Below are 20,329 nucleotides of genomic sequence, written 5' to 3'. Positions count from 1 at the left end.
CAAATCTTTCCCCTCTTCCTGCCTGTATCCTCTTAGTCATGTGAATTAAACTTTCTAAAAATCAGTTTACTCATCTACAAAATGAAAATCAGAAAGGTTACTTCAGAGAGTCATTGAGAGGACTTAGTAAAATAATGTTTATAAACTATAGAGCATGCTCTTGATGTTCTTGATGTATGGTGACAATCATTACCTACCAAACAAAGGGCAAGACTAAGGATAGTGTAACAGAATTCACACTATATTACAGTTATTTTTGGTATAAAAATGGAGAATCAATATTATTTGAGGTCATCTAACAAAAAGAAGTACAAATTTACCTTTTCTTTAATATATTAAAACAGTGCATTAATGCTTTAACCAATTCTTATAAAAATATTTGTCAAATTTGAGTCATTCTTAACCTAAAATTGTTCATTTTAATAAATTAAGATTTGTCAATCCTTTGTGATGAGTGCTTCCACAACTTAACTGATTAAACCAATGTATTTAAACCACTAGGAAAACCAAATTTTATCTGTTTTCATATTTTTAAAAAATCATTTTAATAATTTTATATTGAAAAGGGCATTGTTAGTAATAATACTTTTTGTCTTGTTTTGTTTTAAAGATCTATTTATTTATTCATAAGAGACACAGAGAGAGAGAGAGAGAGGCAGAGTCATAGGGAGAGGGAGAAGCAGGCTCCCCACAGGGAGCCCAATGCAGGACTCTATCTCAGATCGTAGGATCATGCCCTGAGCTGAAGGCAGAAGCTCAACCGTGAGCCACCCAGGCATCTCAGTAATAATCCTTCCATAATGAAATAATTACTTTTTCAAAAGAATTCAGAGAAAAAAAGACACATATAAACCTATGGAGCCTGGGTGGCTTAGTGGTTGAGTGGCTGCCTTTGGCTCAGGTTGTGATCCTGGGGTTCTGGGATCAAGTCCCGCATCAGGCTCCTCACAGGAAGCCTGCTTCTCTCTCTGCCTATGTCTCTGCCTCTCTCTCTCTCTCTCTCTCTCATGAATAAATAAAATAAAATCTTAAAAAACAACCACTCTATGATCTTAAGATTAGTTTTACTAAGAAACTTGACAAAGTTATCAGATATTCATAGTGAGTCTCTTTAAATTTATGGATTAAATCTTCATATATAAAGTATATTAGAGATAACCCCAGTGTCAAGATTATGGTGTAGTTGTTAGTCCTTGGAAGCACTGGTCTTATTAGAAAACCCTGAAGTATTCAACATAGAACAGAGAAAATGCAGCTATTAATGGTGACAAATTAACCCCACAGAGACCAGTTAGAAGTAAACAATGTATGCAAAGAATCTAACAATCTTACTTCCCTAAGTGATGTAATAAGATGTTTAAATATAAATCTTACAAATCCTGAAAAGATCTTATTAAACTAAAGAAACATTAAAATTTTAAGTAGAAATTTTGATTATAATTACATTTTTACAAATGAACAAGGTAGTTCTTAAAGCTTCCTTTCAATTTATACAGAGAGAAGTGATATGACAATTACATAGACAAAAAATGAATTCAGATGTCAGCATTATTATGAGTGTATGCTCAATATCTTCTATAATTTCTTTTTTTAAAAGATTTGTTTATTTATTTATTTATTTATTTATTTATTTATTTATTTATTTATTTATGATAGACACAGAGAGAGAGAGAGGCAGAGACACAGGCAGAGGGAGAAGCAGGCTCCACGCCGGGAGCCCAATGCGGGACTCGATCCTGGGACTCCAGGATCATGCCCCGGGCCAAAGGCAGGCACCAAACCGCCAAGCCACCCAGGGATCCCCATCTTCTGTAATTTCTAAAGTTACTACATGTCTACTTACAAAGTTTATTTTTATATATTTATTTTTTTAGATATTTATTTATTTATTCACGAGAGATACAGAGAGAGACACACACACAGGCAGAGGAAGAAGCAGGCTCCATGCAGAAAGCCCAATGGGAGACTTGATCCTGGGACTCCAGGATCATGCCATGACCCAAAGGCTGAGCTGCTGAGCTACCCAGGCATTCCTACTTATAAAGTTTATATGCTTTTTTTTACTAATATATTTGACCGACAATAATTTAACACATGAATATATTAAATTACCATTCTACTTAGATAAAATTACTTATTTTTTTAAGATAATGATATGTCTTGGATGCTTTAGGTCTTGGGTTTATATGCTGTATATTCTAATCTTTTCTTCAATCTTAATTTACACTTGTGCCCTGCATTGTTAGAGATGAATCAAGTACATGACACTCTGTATTTTAAGGCAAAAATACAGGGATGCCTTGGTGGCTCAGGGGTTGAGCATCTGCCTTTGGCTCAAGGTGTGATCCTGGAGCCGGAATCGAGTCCCACATTGGGCTCCCTGCATGGAGCCTACTTCTCCCTCTGCCTGTGTCTCTGCCTCTTTCTGTGTCTCTCATAATTAATAAATAAAATCTTTTTTTAAAAAGACAAAAATACATGGAAAAAATGGGTGAATAAGAGAGGTATGGTAAAGAGAAAAGGAGAAAAGTAGGATACAGAAAAGAAAGACAAAAGAATAAAGAGAAGCAGGCCACTGTTCAAATTTGATTTGTTATTTAATACTTATCTATCCTTGAGAAAGTTACATAAGCTTTCTATGTCCCAGTTTTCCCACCCTAACTATAGGGATAAGATAACATACATCTCAAGAATTGTTATAATATTATATATAAAGTATTTAATGTGCTTTGAAACAGTCCTTGGCAAATAATAAAAACTTAGGTGAAAGCAGTTATTAATATTTATTATATTCTAACTATGTGGGCACTGGAGTCAGATTTTCTGAGTTCAAACCTGGCTCTTTTGCTTACTAAGACTATGACAATGAGCAAATCATTTTACCCTTTTGTGCTACAATTTTCTCATTTCCAAAATGGGGGAAATTATAGCAGGGTTGTTGTTACAAGGATTAAAGAAAATAACATATGTAAAACTTAGAATATTGCCTGCCTCATAGGAAGTGTTCAATAGAGTTTGCTGGCATGGCCATTGTCATTAAAGGAGCAACACATTTGGAAATGATTAGCAAATCAGAGGTAAAAATGCCAATAGGAGGAAGAGCATGCATAATTTTTCTCCTTTTTTTTTTTTTTTTTTTTTTTTTTGGAGAAGAAAAGAAAACTAGTTCTGTAGTTCTGTGATACCATTTACCTACAACTTTATGTGAAATCTTATGGTAAGGACAGGATTCTGTTTATATTCAAGTTCACGTTATGAATTGCATATGGAATCATGCCATTTTCCCATCAGAAGAGGAGCTTGCAAGTTATCTAGTCTGGGGCCCAAGAATTGCCTATGGTCACACACATGGTTGGCAGAAGCACTAAGGATAGAAGATGCTATATAATTCCTAGAGTATTGCCTTTTTCCCCTTTATCATGCTGCCTCCATATTAGCTATATTGGAACTTGCTCTAGAAGAGATTTAAGTTAGTTTGACACTAAGTAACCATGTGACCAAATGTTTGAAAAAGAGGCATTGGAATAATTATGTATATTTTCTATTTTGTTTTTTTAGAGGATATTACCCCCTTTATTTTATATTAAATATAAAGAGAGACTTAAATTACATTAAGAAAATAGTTAACTGGGAGCTATCATCTCAATTTTTAAATTTTAATTCTAGTATAGTTAACATACTAGTTTCCTGTGTACAATATAGTGATTCAACAGTTCCATATATCACCCAGTGCTCATCAAGGCAAGTACACTCCTTAATCCCCATCACCTATCTCACACATCTCCCCCACCCATTTCCCATCTGGTAACCGTTATAGTTAAGAGTTTGTTTCTTGGTTTGTCTCTCTCTTTTTTCCATTGCTCATTTGTATTGTTTCTTAAATGCCACATGAGTAAATCGTATGGTATATGTCTTTCTCTGGCTGACTCCTTTCACTTAGCATTAAAATCTCTAACTCCATCCATGTTGTTGCAAATGTCAAGGTGTCATTCTTTTTTATGGCTAAATAATATTCCACTGTGTATATATATCACATCTTTTTTTATCCAATCATCAATCGATGGACACTTCTGCTGCTTCCATAATTTGACTATTGTAAATAATGCTACTATAAACATAGGGGTGCATGTGTCCCTTTGAATTAGTGTTGTTGTGTTCTTTAAGTAAGTACCCAGTAGTGAGATTACTAGATTGTAGGGTAATTGTATTTTTAATTTTTGAGGAGTCTCCACACTGTTTTCCACAGTGGTTGCACCAGTTTGCCTTCCCCCAACAGTGTGAGAGGGTTCCTTTTTCTCCACATCCTTGCCGACACTTGTTTCTTATGTTTTGGATTTTAGCTGTTCTGACAGGTGTGAGGTGATACCTCATTGTAGTTTTGATTTGCATTTCCCTGATGATGAGTGATGTTTAGCATCTTTTCTGTGTCTGTTGGCCATTTGGTATCTTCTCAGATTTTTAATGTTATAGGCCATTTTTCTTCTCTTCATATCAAGAACACTTCTGGGCAAGGCCAAAGAAAGCTGCTTATAGGTCCCTCCTGACAGACCTTATCGCAGACATGTAACAGGGAAGAAAGTCTCTAGGCCTCTAGCACTGCCAATCATGTCTGCCTGTAGGTGGTCTGCTAGCGTAAGGTGGCACTTCAAAAGTAGCAACTGAGAGATAACTGCTTTTTTGGAATGGAAGTGAACTTTATCATCACCTAGTAACAATGGGTGATGTTTTTTATTCCTAAAATATACCTCTAAAAAGATTATGTCTATAACTCTTGTTGTATTAGTGTCTCATATTCTAATGTCAAATTATTGGAGTACAATTTTATATTGTGGGTCAATTTTTTTTTAATTTTTTATTTATTTATGATAGTCACACACAGAGAGAGAAGAGAGGCAGAGACACAGCAGAGGGAGAAGCAGGCTCCATGCACCGGGAGCCCGACGTGGGATTCGATCCCGGGTCTCCAGGATCGCGCCCTGGGCCAAAGGCAGGCACCAAACCGCTGCACCACCCAGGGATCCCTGTGGGTCAATTTTGATATAATTCCTCTCCTGTTGACCAATTATTGTAACGGTAATTAGCAAAACATATGAAAGACATACTTTTTAGCTCTAATTAGCTATGTCACATACGTATATTAAGTAGCTATAATTTTTAAATATAACATAGATGCCATAAAGGACCCAATCATTAGTGTACCACTCAATGAATTGCCACATACACAAAATCACCACTCACAAAAGATAGAAACATACCTTCATCCCAGAACCCCCACGCCTTTCCAGTTTTATTCCCATCCTCAGCCCCCTATCTCATCCTCACTTTTTCCTGCCCCCAACATGCCACAGTAAAGGTACTTATATTACTGACATTAGTGTTTGCTGGGTTTAAAACTTGTATAAATAGTATCATATGGTATATATGAATTCTAGTTGCTCCACAAACATTTGTCAATGTTTGATGTCAGTCTTTTTCATTTTACTGTTCTCATGAGTACATAGTAGTACATCATTGGGGCCTTAATTTGCATTTCCCTGATGACTAATGAGATTAAGTACTTTTTATTTATTTATTAGCCATACTTCTTATGAAGTACCAATGAGTGTTTTGTTCACATTTAAATTGACTTCTCTGTTTTTTTATTGATTTGTAAAAGCTTTTATGTACTCTGTAGTGTTACTTTCATCAGACACACACACACAATCTCAAGTACTAGTTTTCCCACTCTATTCTTACCTTTTTAGTCTCTTAACAGTGTATAAGAGAAATTCAGGGATGCCTGGGTGGCTTAGTCGTTGAGTACCTGCCTTTGGCTCAGGGCAGGTTCCAGATTCTCAGGTTCGAGTCCTGCATCAGGCTTCTTGCATGGACCCTGCTTTCCCCTCTGCCTATGTCTCTTCCTGTCTCTCTCTCTCTCTTTCTCTCCCTCTCTCTGTGTCTCTCATGAATAAATAAATAAAATCTTTAAAAAAAGAGAGAAATTCATAATTTTAACATAGTTCAGTTTATCAATCATTTTTATGTGTGTGGTTAGTGGTTTTATTTTTGTTGAAGAAATACTCTCCTCATCCAGGACTATGAAGATATTCTCCTATTTTATCTTCTGGAAATTTATTGGTTTTTCATTTCACATGGAGATCTTCAGTTAGATTTGATAATTATATATGGTATGAGGTAGGGGAAGACCATAAGTTTTTGCTGAGATTCGTCAAGACGATTAAGGTAAAATGCCAATGAAAAGAAGTAAACTCTTTTCCAAAGAAAAAGTACAGAGGAATATCCTATTTTTTATTTTTTAAAAAATTAATACATAATTTTTAGAGCAGTTTTAGGTTTATGGAAAAATTGAACAGAAAGTGTACAAAGAGTTCCAAATATCCCCTCTCCTCCACAGTTTCTCCTATTATTTACATCTTATATTTGTGTGGTATATTTGTTACAACTGATGAATCAATATGCTTGCATTATTAACTCAAGTGCATAGTTTATATAAGGGTTTATTCTTTGCATTGTACAGTTGCATGGGTTTTGACAAGTGTATGACATAACCTTAGTTTTTAAATCCTTTCTCACCTTTTCAATGAACAGATGTCACCATTTTCAATATAATACTTTTTCATAGTGGAGCTGAAAAGTAGCAGTAAAATGAGCAGATATAATATTATTACATCCTTAAATGAAAAACATTTGACAAAATATCTAAAATATTTGGTGAGGAAAATAAAATGTGTTGACCTATGATACAAAATAAGTGAGTGCCTGAGGTCATAAATTTATATCCTGACACTAAGGAATCTGGCTTTTTCATAGAGGTTATGCAGTTGGCGATTGTGTGCAGGACAAAATACTACTGGCACCATACTCATAGTACCTGCCAAGAAACAACCAGTAGAATAAAAGTCAAATGAAATCTGTCCACAGCTATTTGTAATTTTGTTGCTAAAAGCATGAAGAAAACCCATTAATCTGCCAAAGCAACATGGAAAGTACCATGCCATATCAAATACAAGTCCATCTGTGCTAGTGTTTTTCCTTCTTAACAGAGGCTGTTGATGCAAGCTGCTACTCAAACCCCTTTTAACCCAAATTCATAAAATTCCATAATTATTTTAGATCATCAGCCAGATTCTCTGTGAGCCAAAACTATTCTTAGAAATTTAACTGATACAGCAATTCATTATTTTGGTAGCTTGCTGAAAATCCTTCGGTCATTTTTTTGTGGCTATCTAAAGTTTATTACACTTTTAAATGTACTTAAGAATATCTACATTCCGTTCCCAGTCCGTTCCCAGTCTATCTATCCAATCATGTCTTTGACTCCTCACTTCTACCAGCATTCAAAGCCTTTTTCTTTTATCATTCTTAGGGAAACTAAGTAAATTCAAGGGACCTAACGGTAGTTCTCAGAGCAATGATTGACAGTAGAGCTAGGAGCATATTGGACTATCATAAAAGGTCCCCATGAATTCTGATACTCAAGTGAAATCTGTGCCTGACACCGTTCCATACCATAACAAGACTAGGCTATTGATCATTTAATTGACATTGCTTGAAATTTCCTTTCTCTGTGCCATTGCTTATGTTGTTCTTGTGGTCTATTAAAATTGTACATAGTCTTCAAGGCCTCTCTCACAGTGTGCTCCTCCATGAAGCATTTCCTGACTTTTGCAGCCAGAAATGATTTTTGCCTCCTGCAAACCCTGCATATAAACTCTCATCACAGACTGCTCTGCACAGTTATTTAGGAACTTATATTCTTTCTCCTACCAAACTGTAAGGCCCCCAAGGAAACAGTCTGAAAATCACATTTATCCTTGCATGTCTTATAACACCTTGCCTAATTTCTTGCATATGAGATTTTTCGGTAAATATCTGCTGAGTAAATTTCACCTTATATTTTGCATGGATCCCTTTCAAACTCAGCTGAGCTGTCTATGAACAAGTGAAGGTAAAAGTATCTGGTGGTCCTAGCAGGGCACAAGTTAAATATCTGTATTGTCATAGAGAAGGAAAAAAAACCTTTACACTGAGATAAACCAGAGAAAAATATATATCAAAATGGGCCTTTGGCTATCTATATCATTATAGTATTTTCATTAATTTTCATTTAGAGCTTTGGAGGCCCATCTATATCATTATAATATTTTCATTAATTTATAGTATTTAATTTAGAACTTTGGAGATACTTTATAGAAGAACAAAATAGAGAATCATACTGATGAGAAGTCTAAAGTAATGACTGTAGAGAACAAATTAAAAGAATAAGACTAAATTGAGTACATATTGCAATAAAATAATGACTAGAGAAAATAATAACAGCTAACATTTAGAGCATTTATCATAGACCATGGATTAGGCTAATACTTCATTTGTGTTTCATCTTTAAGCCTCATAACAATCCTTTGAGATAGAATTATTTAAGATAGTTGTATTAATTCCCTCATCGACATGAGAAAATAGGCATGGAGAAGATAATTGGCTTGTTCTACTTATCTTAACCATTTGTCAGTAGGTGGTAGAGCCTGGATTCAAACCTAGCCTAACTTGTACTCTTCCCTGTAATTCTGCATTGACAGTAATTTAGGATGTTCATCCATCTGTCCATTTCAGTATACATTAAGGGGTACTATGTGCTAGACACTCTGATTTGTACTGGGAATAAAGAAATCAAAATGTAGTCTTGACCCTTAAGGAATTTATCGTCCGTTGGAAAAGCCAAACAAGGTTTTCCAGGGAAAACTGTATTAAAGAGTTAACTTTCTTGAAGAAAGAACTAGGCAAAAAATGAAAGGAAGTAGGTTAAAGTAAAAAGAAATGATATATGCAAATACCAAAGGATAAACAGAGTATTGCATGTTTGAGGTGCTGTGGACCATAGATACAGTTTGGGTGAAATAGATAAACCGAGTATAGATTATGAAGATCAGCCAATTTTCAGGTTCCTTTTTTGAAGGAACCACACTAGAAATATTTGCTTATATTCTAGTTATTAGTATTTTATTTACCAAAACAGTAGTATTTTATTGCCTAGCCATAAGAGGGGTAGAGACCTGAATTTGGAAAGGATTAAAAGAATGCTAAATGAAAAATTAGTCTTAATTGTTAACTAAGTGTTCTAACTCTCCTAGAAAAATAACAAAACAAAAGGAAGCTTTATTTATTTTTTTTAAGATTTTAAAATTTATTCATTCATAACAGACAAAGAGGAAACTTTAAATAAAATCTACTATAGGGACACCTGGGTGGCTTAGGAGTTGAGCCTCTGCCTTTGGCTCAGGGTGTGATCCTGGAGTCCTGAGATCGAGTCCCACACTGGCCTCCCTGCATAAAGCCTGCTTCTCCCTCTGCCTATATCTTTGCCTCTCTCTGTGTGTCTCTCATGAATAAATAAAATCTTTAATAAGTAAAATCTACTACAAATACTATATTTTCAATAATTCATTAAATTTCTAGGAAATTGTTAATACTAATGGAATATTTACAGATGGTTTCTTTAGCTGCAATTTCATTTGTAAAAACAAAACAATTACGTGAAAAAAACTCAATAATTTTGTAATTTGCTTTTAGATCTAGAGGATGGCCAAAAACAAGCTATGGTTAGTGAACGGACAGAAGCCTTTACCACTGCTCGAAACTTATTGGCCTCTGGAGCTGATGCTATTGAAAGGATTATGTCATCATACAAAGAGGTACTGGGCATTCTTATCAGATTGATTAAAATAAAATATATGAAAATCAAGAAAAATGTAAATTATCAGATATACTTAGCATTTTATTTTTATTTTTTTTTTAATTTTTATTTATTTATGATAGTCACAGAGAGAGAGAGAGAGAGAGGCAGAGACATAGGCAGAGGGAGAAGCAGGCTCCATGCACCGGGAGCCTGATGTGGGATTTGATCCCGGGTCTCCAGGATCGCGCCCTGGGCCAAAGGCAGGCGCCAAACCGCTGCGCCACCCAGGGATCCCTACTTAGCATTTTAGAAACATATCTTTTCTCTACTAAAAATTACTAAGAGTATAATCAATATAAAGGACAGCAACTCCCAAGTGTATTGCTGCTAACACTCTGTAGTTTTTACACTCTTAATTGTAACTCCTCTTTTTCTGTCTGTAGTATAACATATTTGTTTTTAAACTAAAAAAAAAAAAAAAGTCTATTAAGTATGGATTCTGGAAACAGAGCACCTAAATTTAAGATCTTGCTCCAGTATTTACAAAGTATGTGAACTTGATCAAGTTCCTTGACTGTTTCCTTATCTGTAAAGTAGAGATAATAGCATTACTTGGTAGGATTGATGTGAGTTAATACACCTAGAATATTTCAAACAACACATGTGGGGCACCTGGATGGCTCAGTGGTTGAGTATCTGCCTTTGGCTCAGGTCCTGATCCTGAGGTCCAGGGATTAAGTCCCATATCAGGCTCCCCACAGGAAGCTGCTTCTCCCTCTGCCTATGTCTCTGCCTCTCTCTCTCTGTCTCTCATGAATAGATAAATAAATAAAATCTCTTTTAAAAATGAAAATAAAATTAAAAATAAACACATGTTTAGGGACTCAGTAACTGCTAGCCAATAATATTATTTATATACCTTGCAAACTTTTACTCATCCTTCATGACAAGTCAAGCCTCACTGACCACATATAAAACTGTCTTGTGATTCTACTTTATTCTCCCCTTCCCTGCAATGTCTGGGGCTTCCTTCTCTGTGTTCTGGTGCTTTACCATGTTATAATTTAACATTTCTTCACTAGATCCTGAGTGGAAAGCAGCAACGATTTACTTATCTTTGCATTTATAATATTCATTTTAATGCTTGGAATATTGTATGTGGTCAAGAAATATTTGCTGAAAAAATGGTAATAAGACTGGCAGATATCACAGGATTAAAATCAGAAATTATTTATTTCAGATACATGATATTCCCATGGCCAGTCATTTTCAGCATTAATTGCTCTTGTGGCTTTTGTCATAATATGAATCACCAGAGCATCCTTATAAATTCATCTGCCAATTAAATCAGCTTTAAATAGACCATATAAAAGAGTAACAAAGTTTAACTGTTTAAAACTTAACTGTTTCCTTATCTGTAAACAAACAAAGTTTGTGATTTGCTGATTAAGTTTTCAGTCTCATTCAGTAATTGATTTATTGAATTGGGTTTTGTTTCTTTTTAAAGTAAAACCAATTTTTTAGGACCAAAATAACTCCATTTAAAATTTTTTGTTCAGGGGTATTTGGGTGGTTTAGTTGGTTAAGCGGCTGTTGGTTTTGGCTCAGGTCATGATTTCGAGGTCCTTGGGATCAAACTCCGTTTGGGGCTCCATGCTCAACTGAGGAGTCAGTTTGGGGATTCTCAATCTCCCTCTGTCCCTTCCTCTGCCCCTGTTCGTGCTGTCTCTCTTTCTCACTCTCTCTCTAAATCTTTTTAAAAATTTTCAAATAGTAATTTTGATAATCTGGAGGTACAGTTTTGGGGATAGGTTTTTTTGATGTAATAAATCTCTTCTTAAAATTAAATGACAAATCAAAATTTAATCCATCTCATATTAAAATAGTTTGCTATCTAAAGTCGCAGAAAGTATATTGCCTAGTTTTTCTACATTGTATCCAATACAGGAAATAGTTGCATTTTGCTTTATCTCCCTAAATTTGCTTGGGATCAGAGAATGCTCAGTTCTAAAGAATCTTATTACCGCTGTGACAACACATGAAAGCACCTTGCCTTCTCTCTTCTCTCTGCTAGTTCCAAGGGAACAAGATTCCTTTTTAGAATAAGAGTCCGAGGACAAACTCCCTGCCATGTATCCCAAAGTAATTCGTCCACAGTCAAGTTCTCAGTTTTTTTCAGATGCCCTGCTCACTCCACCCTGCATCCTAGTGTATTAACTCATGACCTCCTGCCTTTCTTTAACTGACCCATACATTTAGTTTCAGATTTTTTTCTCTAGGCAGATAAATATATTTACCCTAGTTTTTTTGAATCTGTATTTTGTTAGTTCTTAGCCCTGTTTTCCTCCCCTTGGGAACTCAATAGATTCTTCAAGATAACATTTTAGAAATTACCCCTTAAATAGTTATAACATTAACATGTAGAGATGCAGTGGAGACATGTAGTAGAAGGCTTTTGATAGAAGCATCTACTCATTTATGGCTTATGTTTTGCACGCACATAGATCTTACACAATGTCAGCATTGTTTTATTCCACAGTTTAATAGTAACCATGCCTTGCTTATTGGTACCAATTTCCTAATAAATATTCCTATAAGGGAATGGTTTTTGTGCTTTCCTTTTCACTGAGAAAGATGGTCTTGACAGGAGATGAGACACCTTTCACGTTACCCTGTTAACAAGGTGTTCTTTTAATAGAAAGACAGCAGGAGATTCAACCTAAATTGGGCTACTGGAAGAATAAGAGCAAGACACCATTCTATTGAGTTTTGTGGATTAAAGCAGAGATTTATCTCATTTTATAATCTCACCTACAATAAAAGTCATATCATGTAAATTATGGTTGGCTTGAAAAGAAGTGGAATTCTGGGATTTAGACTGAAAAGGATTTGAAGCTTTTCTCTGAGCTCACTCCCAATATTATATCCTCTGACAGGTGTTTCCTTTGGTACGTAAAGCTTAGGACCCTATTTTGACAAACAATCTGACTCAGAAACATTCATTTTACAATAAGGAAAAAAAACATATTTTTCTTTTATTTAAAATATTTTATTTTAAATTGAAAAAAGATACTAAAAAAAGGATCATTATGACCTTAAGCTTTTCACAAAATTTCTAATTTTCTGGGAATGAAATTTGTGCTGTAAATGGAGCCAAATCAGAAATTTGACTGAAAGATCTTTAAGCATTCTTTACAATGTAAAATCTGTATGTTGTATTTTGAACCCTGACTTGAATGAATAATTTTTTACAGGTTTTGTAATTCCAATCAAACTTATATTGACACCTTGCTATGTTGCTCCCTTGGTAAGCCTTTTACTGTTACTTTTTACAGTTATCAGATGTATTTTTTTTCATGTGTAATAAAATAGGATCTTTAAATCAAGGAACTAAGACGATTGCGTATCTTTTTAAAAGTCTATCTTGAGTACATTAACTCTATTTTACCTCTCTGTGTTGCTTTTAGATCACAGAATTAGCAGGCTATACGGCTCGAGTATATAATATGTTCTGGGTCTTTGATGAAGTAAAAAGAGGCATTTATAAGAGAGCTGCTGTCATGCAAGAGTCTGAAAGCCATAGCAAGAATGGAGCTAACATAGATTTACCCCTCACTGACACGTTGGAAATCAAAGGTATTAAATCAAATGTTTTATATTTTCCTATATTTAAATGTTTGCTTTATCAACAGAACCAAAAATTTCCACAAGATAGCTTTTAACAGTTACAAAGAACCAATATTGGCTTTTTAAAACAGTTATTCCTAAAGTTAACATCACAATGTAAGGAGTGGTGACTAACGTTACCATAAAAAAATTATGCAACTTGTCTTTAGGACAAATTTCTAGCATTATTTTTAGAAACTGCACATATGGCAGAATGAATTGTTTGCTTTTAGAATTCAAATACAGAATTAGAGCTAACATCTTATTGTTCTTCATTATTCTGTTTTTAAACTTGAGTTTGATTATCACATCTTTAAAAATTGTACTATGCCTTGTCTTAATTCCCTTTTTGCAGCACTGTATTTTTTCTGTAGGAAAGGTCAATTTAGTGAAATAAGTAATTGTAAAGAATATGGCTGAGTTATATGAGACAGAGCTTATCTCATTATCCTCTCATTATGACACTGACATTAGATTACTGTAAAATCATATTTCTGAGACAGTTTCCAAATATATGTGTCAGAATGCCCACATTTACATTAAAGTTTGCTTTAGATGTAGATGAAACTTGTAATAGCTTTTATAATTTAAACTATTCCTCAACTTTTAGGAAGAGTTATTGATGTGGATCATGGAATTATTTGTGAAAATGTTCCCATAATTACACCAACCGGAGAAGTGGTGGCTTCCAGGCTAAACTTCAAAGTAAGATGATATTCAAGAATCTTCTGATTGTTGCCATCACACTAATACAAAACAACTCAGAATTCATGTCCTTTATGTTAAATACTTGGAGGAGCATATGGAAAGGAGGGGAAATCAAGAAAGGTATGCATAGTGGCTCAATTACAGAAGCAGTTACTTCCTCAGAAAGCAGAGAAAGAGAAATTTGATTTCTACTGCTTTTTTTTGCCAGATTGAAAATCAGAATTTCTCAGTGCACTGAGGGTCTATACAAGGTAACTTTTGGGAACAATAGAAAAATTTCTCAGAAATTAATATCTGGAAATAAATTTTAATTTTTTCCTTATAGGGATTATTCAAAGCACGCAAGTCTATGTTGTAATATACTTACTAAAACATAAGGAAAGAGGTCCTTAGCAAGTTTACTTCTGTTATTGTATATTCTTTCTCTAAATTTAATTTATATTTCCAATAATCACATCTTCCATTTGGAAAAAAATAAAGGATTCATGGATTGGAATTTAGTTTTTAATTTTGTTGAGAGTAAGAGGTATTTGTTATTTATTGTTCTATGTCTTGATAATAAAAACCAAGATGTAAAAATTGCTTAATAAACCTAAGGCCCTAATTTAAAGCATTGTAAAACTTCAACATACATTTTGCAATTCAAGTACGTAACAATTTGCTGATAAGCATTAATGACTATAATGCAGGCATCTAATTGTAGTTGAAACAAAGACATAATTGGACTTGGTAACAGAATTAAAACATGACAATACATGTACTCATGATTTTAGTATGGAATTCAGTGTCTAGGTTTAATTATTGAAGGTGCGTTTTCAAATGACTAAGGGTTCTGGAAGATGATAAGTACTGAACAATGGGAAAATTCTGTGTTAATAAATTTGAGAGGGGCACCTGGTGTGGCTCAGTTAGTTAAGCATTTGCCTTCGGCTCAGGTCATGAACCAAGGGTGGTGGGATCAAGCCTGGCATCAGGCTCCCTGCTCAGCAAGGAGTCTGCTTCTCCCTCTCCCTTTGCCCCTCCACCCTGCTCCTTCCCTCTCTCTCTCACTTGCTTTCTCTCTGTCAAATAAATAAATAAAATCTTATACAATAAATAAATAAATTGTAAATATAAGAGAAATTGTGTTTTAACTACAATTTGGCTAGGCTTTATTTTTCCATTTATAGACCTACAGAGTGATTTAATTATTTGGATGTGGTAATGAGTACCTATTAGGTGTTAATGATGCACCATAATCTTCAGTAGATTTGAAAGAAGACATTTGAAGAGGCATACATGGAATGTTTAATTACCCACTAATAGTTTAGCAATTTTTAATTTATGACTTTTTATATAGAATTTGTCAGGTTAGGTTTTAAATATCAATTCTTATTGCTCCATATACTAAATAGAGTAAGAGTCATTGAATTCTGTTACCTACTAACTACATTATTATAGATACATCACACTCTTTCTGTGAAAAAATTCAAGGTTAATTTTTTTTTATAAAAAATGAATCTTAAAATATTTAATCCAATGGAAATGTCATGAATTTTGAGGTTCTACAAAGATACATGTTAACATAGTACACTTTATGATAATTGGTATTTTTCTGGCTCCGAGAGTTTTATTTAAAGTGTCAGGTCCCTAAAATTTAATAAAAGTTCTGTTTCCTCTGTATGCATTGACAAACAGATTTCTAGATGAAAACCTTCTCACCCTTTTGTAGACATTGTGGAATTAAAAAGTTGGAGAAGTGGGACACCTGGGTGGCTCAACAGTTGAGCCTCTGCCTTCGGCTCAGGGTGTGATCCGGGGGTCCGGGATCGAGTCTCGCATCAGGCTCCATACGAGGAGCCTGCTTCTCCCTCTGCCTGTGTCTCTGCCCCTTTATCTCCGTCTCTCATGAATAAATAAATAAATCTTTAAAAAAAAAAAAACTGGAGGGACACCTGGGTGACTTGGTGATTGAGCATCTGCCTTCAGCCCAGGTCGTGATCCTGGAGTCCCAGGATCAAGTCCCACATCAGGCTCCCTGCGTGGAGCCTGCTTCTCCCTCTACCTGTGTCTCTGCCTCTCTCTCTGTGTCTCTCATGATAAATAAAATCTTTTTAAAAATAATAAAACTGGACTAGAAAATCCAATGAATGGGGGAATTATTTTTGCTTCACTCTTGGTGTTTACTAAACATAAGAAAACTTATGCCACTAAAATAATACGAATGTAGAAAAGGCTTCTATTATGACTTAACATGTGTTAAATTTCTGAGAATTCCTAATAGAGAATGATGCTATTAAAATATTTTGTGAATATGCCTCTTGCCATGGCACATACCTTTAAAAAAATCATTTGGGAAGTATTTATGCTTCTACAAAATTAAACTTCCTTAACTCTCTCCCGAGTGAAAGAGCACAGCCAATCACAAAATTAATTCCTTTGGGGGCTCTTCCCAGGATTTTCTTTGAACTTTATCAAAATAGCTTTTCAGTTTGGCTACAATTAGGGAGGAAAAAAAGATCTACAGTAAAAATTTTATTTTTTAAGTTTTTAAAAAAGATTGTATTTATTTACTTGTCAGAGAGACAGCACGTAGCTGGGTGGGAGGTGCAGAGGGAGAAGAAGAAGCAGGCTCCCCACTGAACAAGGAGTCCTAAGTGGACTCAACCCCAAGACCCTGGGGATCATGACCTAAGCTGAAGGCAGACATTTAACCAATTGAGCCACCCAGGCGCCCCTAGTAAAGTGGTTAGACTCAGTCTCACTCCTGTCTTATGTCCTTGTGGCAGCTGCTTCTAGTACCTAAAAATGCTCTTCCTCCTCCTGTTTTTCCCCTGTCACCCAGGCTCAGGTGAAATACCTCCTCAAAAAGGATTTTCCTGACCACCCAATCAAAAAAAGTGCTCCTCACTCCCGCCACTGCCTCCAATCCCACAATACACCATCTTTCCCAAACACATCCTTCTTCTTTTGTTATAATATCATTTACCACCACCTCATCTTTTGTTCACAACTTTATTGCCATCTTTCCCATTAGAATAAGCTCCATGAGAACAGAGACTTTGTGTTAGGTAGCCCTGTATCCCTTGTGCCTAGAAGAATGTCTGGCACATGGTAACTATTCAATTGGTGTTTACTGAGGAAATGTCTAATTATTTAGACAGAATATACATCTGAACCATTTTTGCTTTATGTATACTTATTATATACATTCCTAGTTCCTTTATCTTAACCCTGTTCCAACTCTTCTCTTTTTCTTCCCTTCCTCCCTCTCTCCACCACCTTCTTTGAACAAAAAGATTTCAGTGTGCATTAGACACAATGTGTAGACATGGAATTGACCCCTTATACTGACATAATCCAAGTAATATAATGTTTTTCATCTTTGAATTTTCAATATAATATATTTTATATCATTAATACTTAGATACCTGCATCCATATATACAAAGCTTTATCTACAAGCATCTGTAGGTTTTGGCCTCTCATACTTTGATGCTATATTCACTTTTTTTTTTATATTCACTTTTTAATCACCATTATAAAATATTGTTTGTTCTTAGAAATGTTAAATCTGTTCTTGGAGCAAATTTTTAAATTCTACTCGTTTTCCTTGTTCATTCCAATACTCTTTAAGTATCAAACCAAGATAACTACCTGATCCTATTGGGTGGAATGGGAACTCATGAAATTTAACTGTTTAAATTTAAATGACAAAAAAGATGGAAGATTCTAAAGAGAAGCATCCACTTGATAATGGATAAATAACTTGTGATATATATATATTTTATATATAAATACATATATATGATATGTGTGTGTGTGTATATATATATGTTTTAATTCATTCCTAGACATGAGACTAAATTATAATCCTCTTTCTTTCCTCTGTCTTGGTTTGGTAAATGTATTTTTTCCATCTATGAATAAAACAGAATTAGAATCATTTCATCTCTACGATTATGGGGTTTTGTGATTGTGTAACATTTCAGACTGCTGAAGTATAAAATTAAACTACCCGGCTGGATCTTAGCATTGCTTAGTAGCTAATAAATCCAGTTGACAAATACAACAAAGTTGTATTTGAATTCAATATAAACTTAACCAAATATTAATATAAATAAAGTAAAATTTAATGTATTTTAATTAAAAATTGTAAACGTTCTTATTTCCCATGTGGCTGTGTTTACACATATGTATCTAGAATGTGATGACAAAACCTCAATTGAAATTTTAGAAAGGAGTGCTCATTCCAAGAAGATCCATTTCCTTTGGAGTTGGATTATTTTATCATGCTTTTAGCTTTAGAGCATAGTCAAAAGCCAGATTTGATGTTCTCAGCCTGACATATTTTTTTTGAATCCTTGCCTATCCTGGGGTTATCATATATTTGAAAGTTTTTAAAAAATGAACACTTTTAAATGCTGCCAAATGAAATCATTTTTAAATGTTGCAGTTTGTAATTTTATTTCTTACTTTAGGTACAAGAAGGAATGCATCTTTTGATAACTGGTCCCAATGGTTGTGGAAAAAGTTCTCTCTTCAGAATTTTAAGTGGGCTCTGGCCTGTGTATGAAGGAGTCCTCTATAAACCACCTCCTCAACATATGTTCTATATTCCACAAAGGTAGGTACATATTTTATATCCCAAGAAAATTTCACTTTGCTTTTGAATTATCTTGATTCTTTAGTCTCCTCAATTTATAATCTTTAAGCATGTTTTCATTGAAAGAAACTATTAAGGAAATAAAAATTCAGTTATCCAAAAAGTTTTAATATCACTTTGATTATTAGAATTTCTAAGACAATACCACTTCTTTTTATTTTCACATCTATATAGAAATAATGAGCACTCAAAGACTATAAATGCTAATCTCAAGGAATGGCAGCCAGGTCAAAAGAGTAATTTGATTGCTGGAGATGTAGATTATCTCTTCTAACAGACAAAATTATACTTAGATAACATACTAATCTCTTCATCAATCTGTATATGTTCTAAAATTATTCAAGAGCCTCCATAAAATAGTCTTTATTACAGCTATGCTATATTATTTTTTATGCTATATTATTAATGATATGAAACTACCTTAATTTTAAAAATTATGCTAAGAATGAGTGTAAAGTAAGCATAGAAATATTTTAAAGGAATATTGTTTCTTCTGAAGTCTTTAGCCATCTTTCCTTGTAACAATTTAGAAACATCTAAATACAAAGTTATACTTGAGGATTTGGAATATTTATTGTGGGTGAAAGAAAATGAAATTTGAGGAAGAGACACACACTGATGCTCATCTTTTCCATCTGCTATCACCCTGAGTTAGGCAGACATCACAGAGCACTCCTACTGTATTAGAAGACTATTCTGTGTAACCTAATAGAGCACTTAGACTGGAAGTACAGAACCAGGACAAATATAAAAGTTATATCAAGTTTGGTACAATCACATGTCTCTCTTGCCCCTTTCCTTTTGTCAAAAAATGCTTGTATCATCCTGCCCACTGGTCTAATTTTTACGCCACGTTGTAGTTAGGCATATGAGGTTTTGTTGGAGTTCTTTGCTTTAAAATAAGATTTATGGGGATCCCTGGGTGGCGCAGTGGTTTGGCGCCTGCCTTTGGCCCAGGGCACGATCCTGGAGACCCGGGATCGAATCCCATGTCGGGCTCCCGGTGCATGGAGCCTGCTTCTCCCTCTGCCTGTGTCTCTGCCTCTCTCTCTCTCTCTCTCTCTCTCTCTCTGTGACCATCATAAATAAATAAAAATTAAAACAAATAAATAAAATAAGATTTATGTTAGTAGTAGGAAGCTACTTGAAGTATAGAAGAATGAAGAACTGCAATAAAAAAATGTTGGATGTGAGCAGTGTCATGAATTCTTATATAAGTTTAACATAAAATAGATAACATTTTGTGACACCAGAATCATTGTCTCTTCCTCTATATGCTTTAAAGTCTTTTGGGAAACCTTCTGAATCTGACAACTAAATCATCCTGCCAAAGTTTAAGTTTCAGACATTAATGTGTTAAATACACTGATTTTAAGGTTTTTTTATTTAGATTATAAGGCATAGAGTCATGAGGAAAATATTCCATTATAGAATCTACTCTCAATTCAAATAAACTTGTATATATATAAATTTTATATTTTTAGCTATTTTAGATTTCGTATATAATACAAAAGATACAATTTTTTAATATAGCTGTGACCTGAGCAATATAAGACATTTCCAAGGCATAGAAAAGTGCATAATCCAGCAAAATCATCCTTCAGGAATTAAGGAGAAATAAAGACTTTCGTAGACAAA

The 20,329-nt window shown here is 34.4% G+C and overlaps 1 protein-coding gene across 1 annotated transcript in view; it reads left to right on the top strand.

The window, feature by feature from the left end:
• ABCD2 (ATP binding cassette subfamily D member 2) overlaps positions 1-20,329 on the top strand; it is a 68,140-nt gene that overhangs the window by 9,244 nt on the left and 38,567 nt on the right. The window contains exons 4-7 of the mRNA XM_038577276.1: positions 9,568-9,689; positions 13,141-13,309; positions 13,950-14,044; positions 18,507-18,652. Coding sequence (XP_038433204.1) covers positions 9,568-9,689; positions 13,141-13,309; positions 13,950-14,044; positions 18,507-18,652 — 532 coding nt within the window. The remainder of the gene's footprint in view (positions 1-9,567; positions 9,690-13,140; positions 13,310-13,949; positions 14,045-18,506; positions 18,653-20,329) is intronic.

The sequence above is a fragment of the Canis lupus genome, chromosome 27 (genome assembly GCF_011100685.1).
Source record: "Canis lupus familiaris isolate Mischka breed German Shepherd chromosome 27, alternate assembly UU_Cfam_GSD_1.0, whole genome shotgun sequence".
NCBI classification, from domain to species: domain Eukaryota; kingdom Metazoa; phylum Chordata; class Mammalia; order Carnivora; family Canidae; genus Canis; species Canis lupus.
The sequence above is the reverse complement of the archived record's forward strand: the minus strand, read 5'-3'. Positions and strand labels throughout refer to the sequence as shown.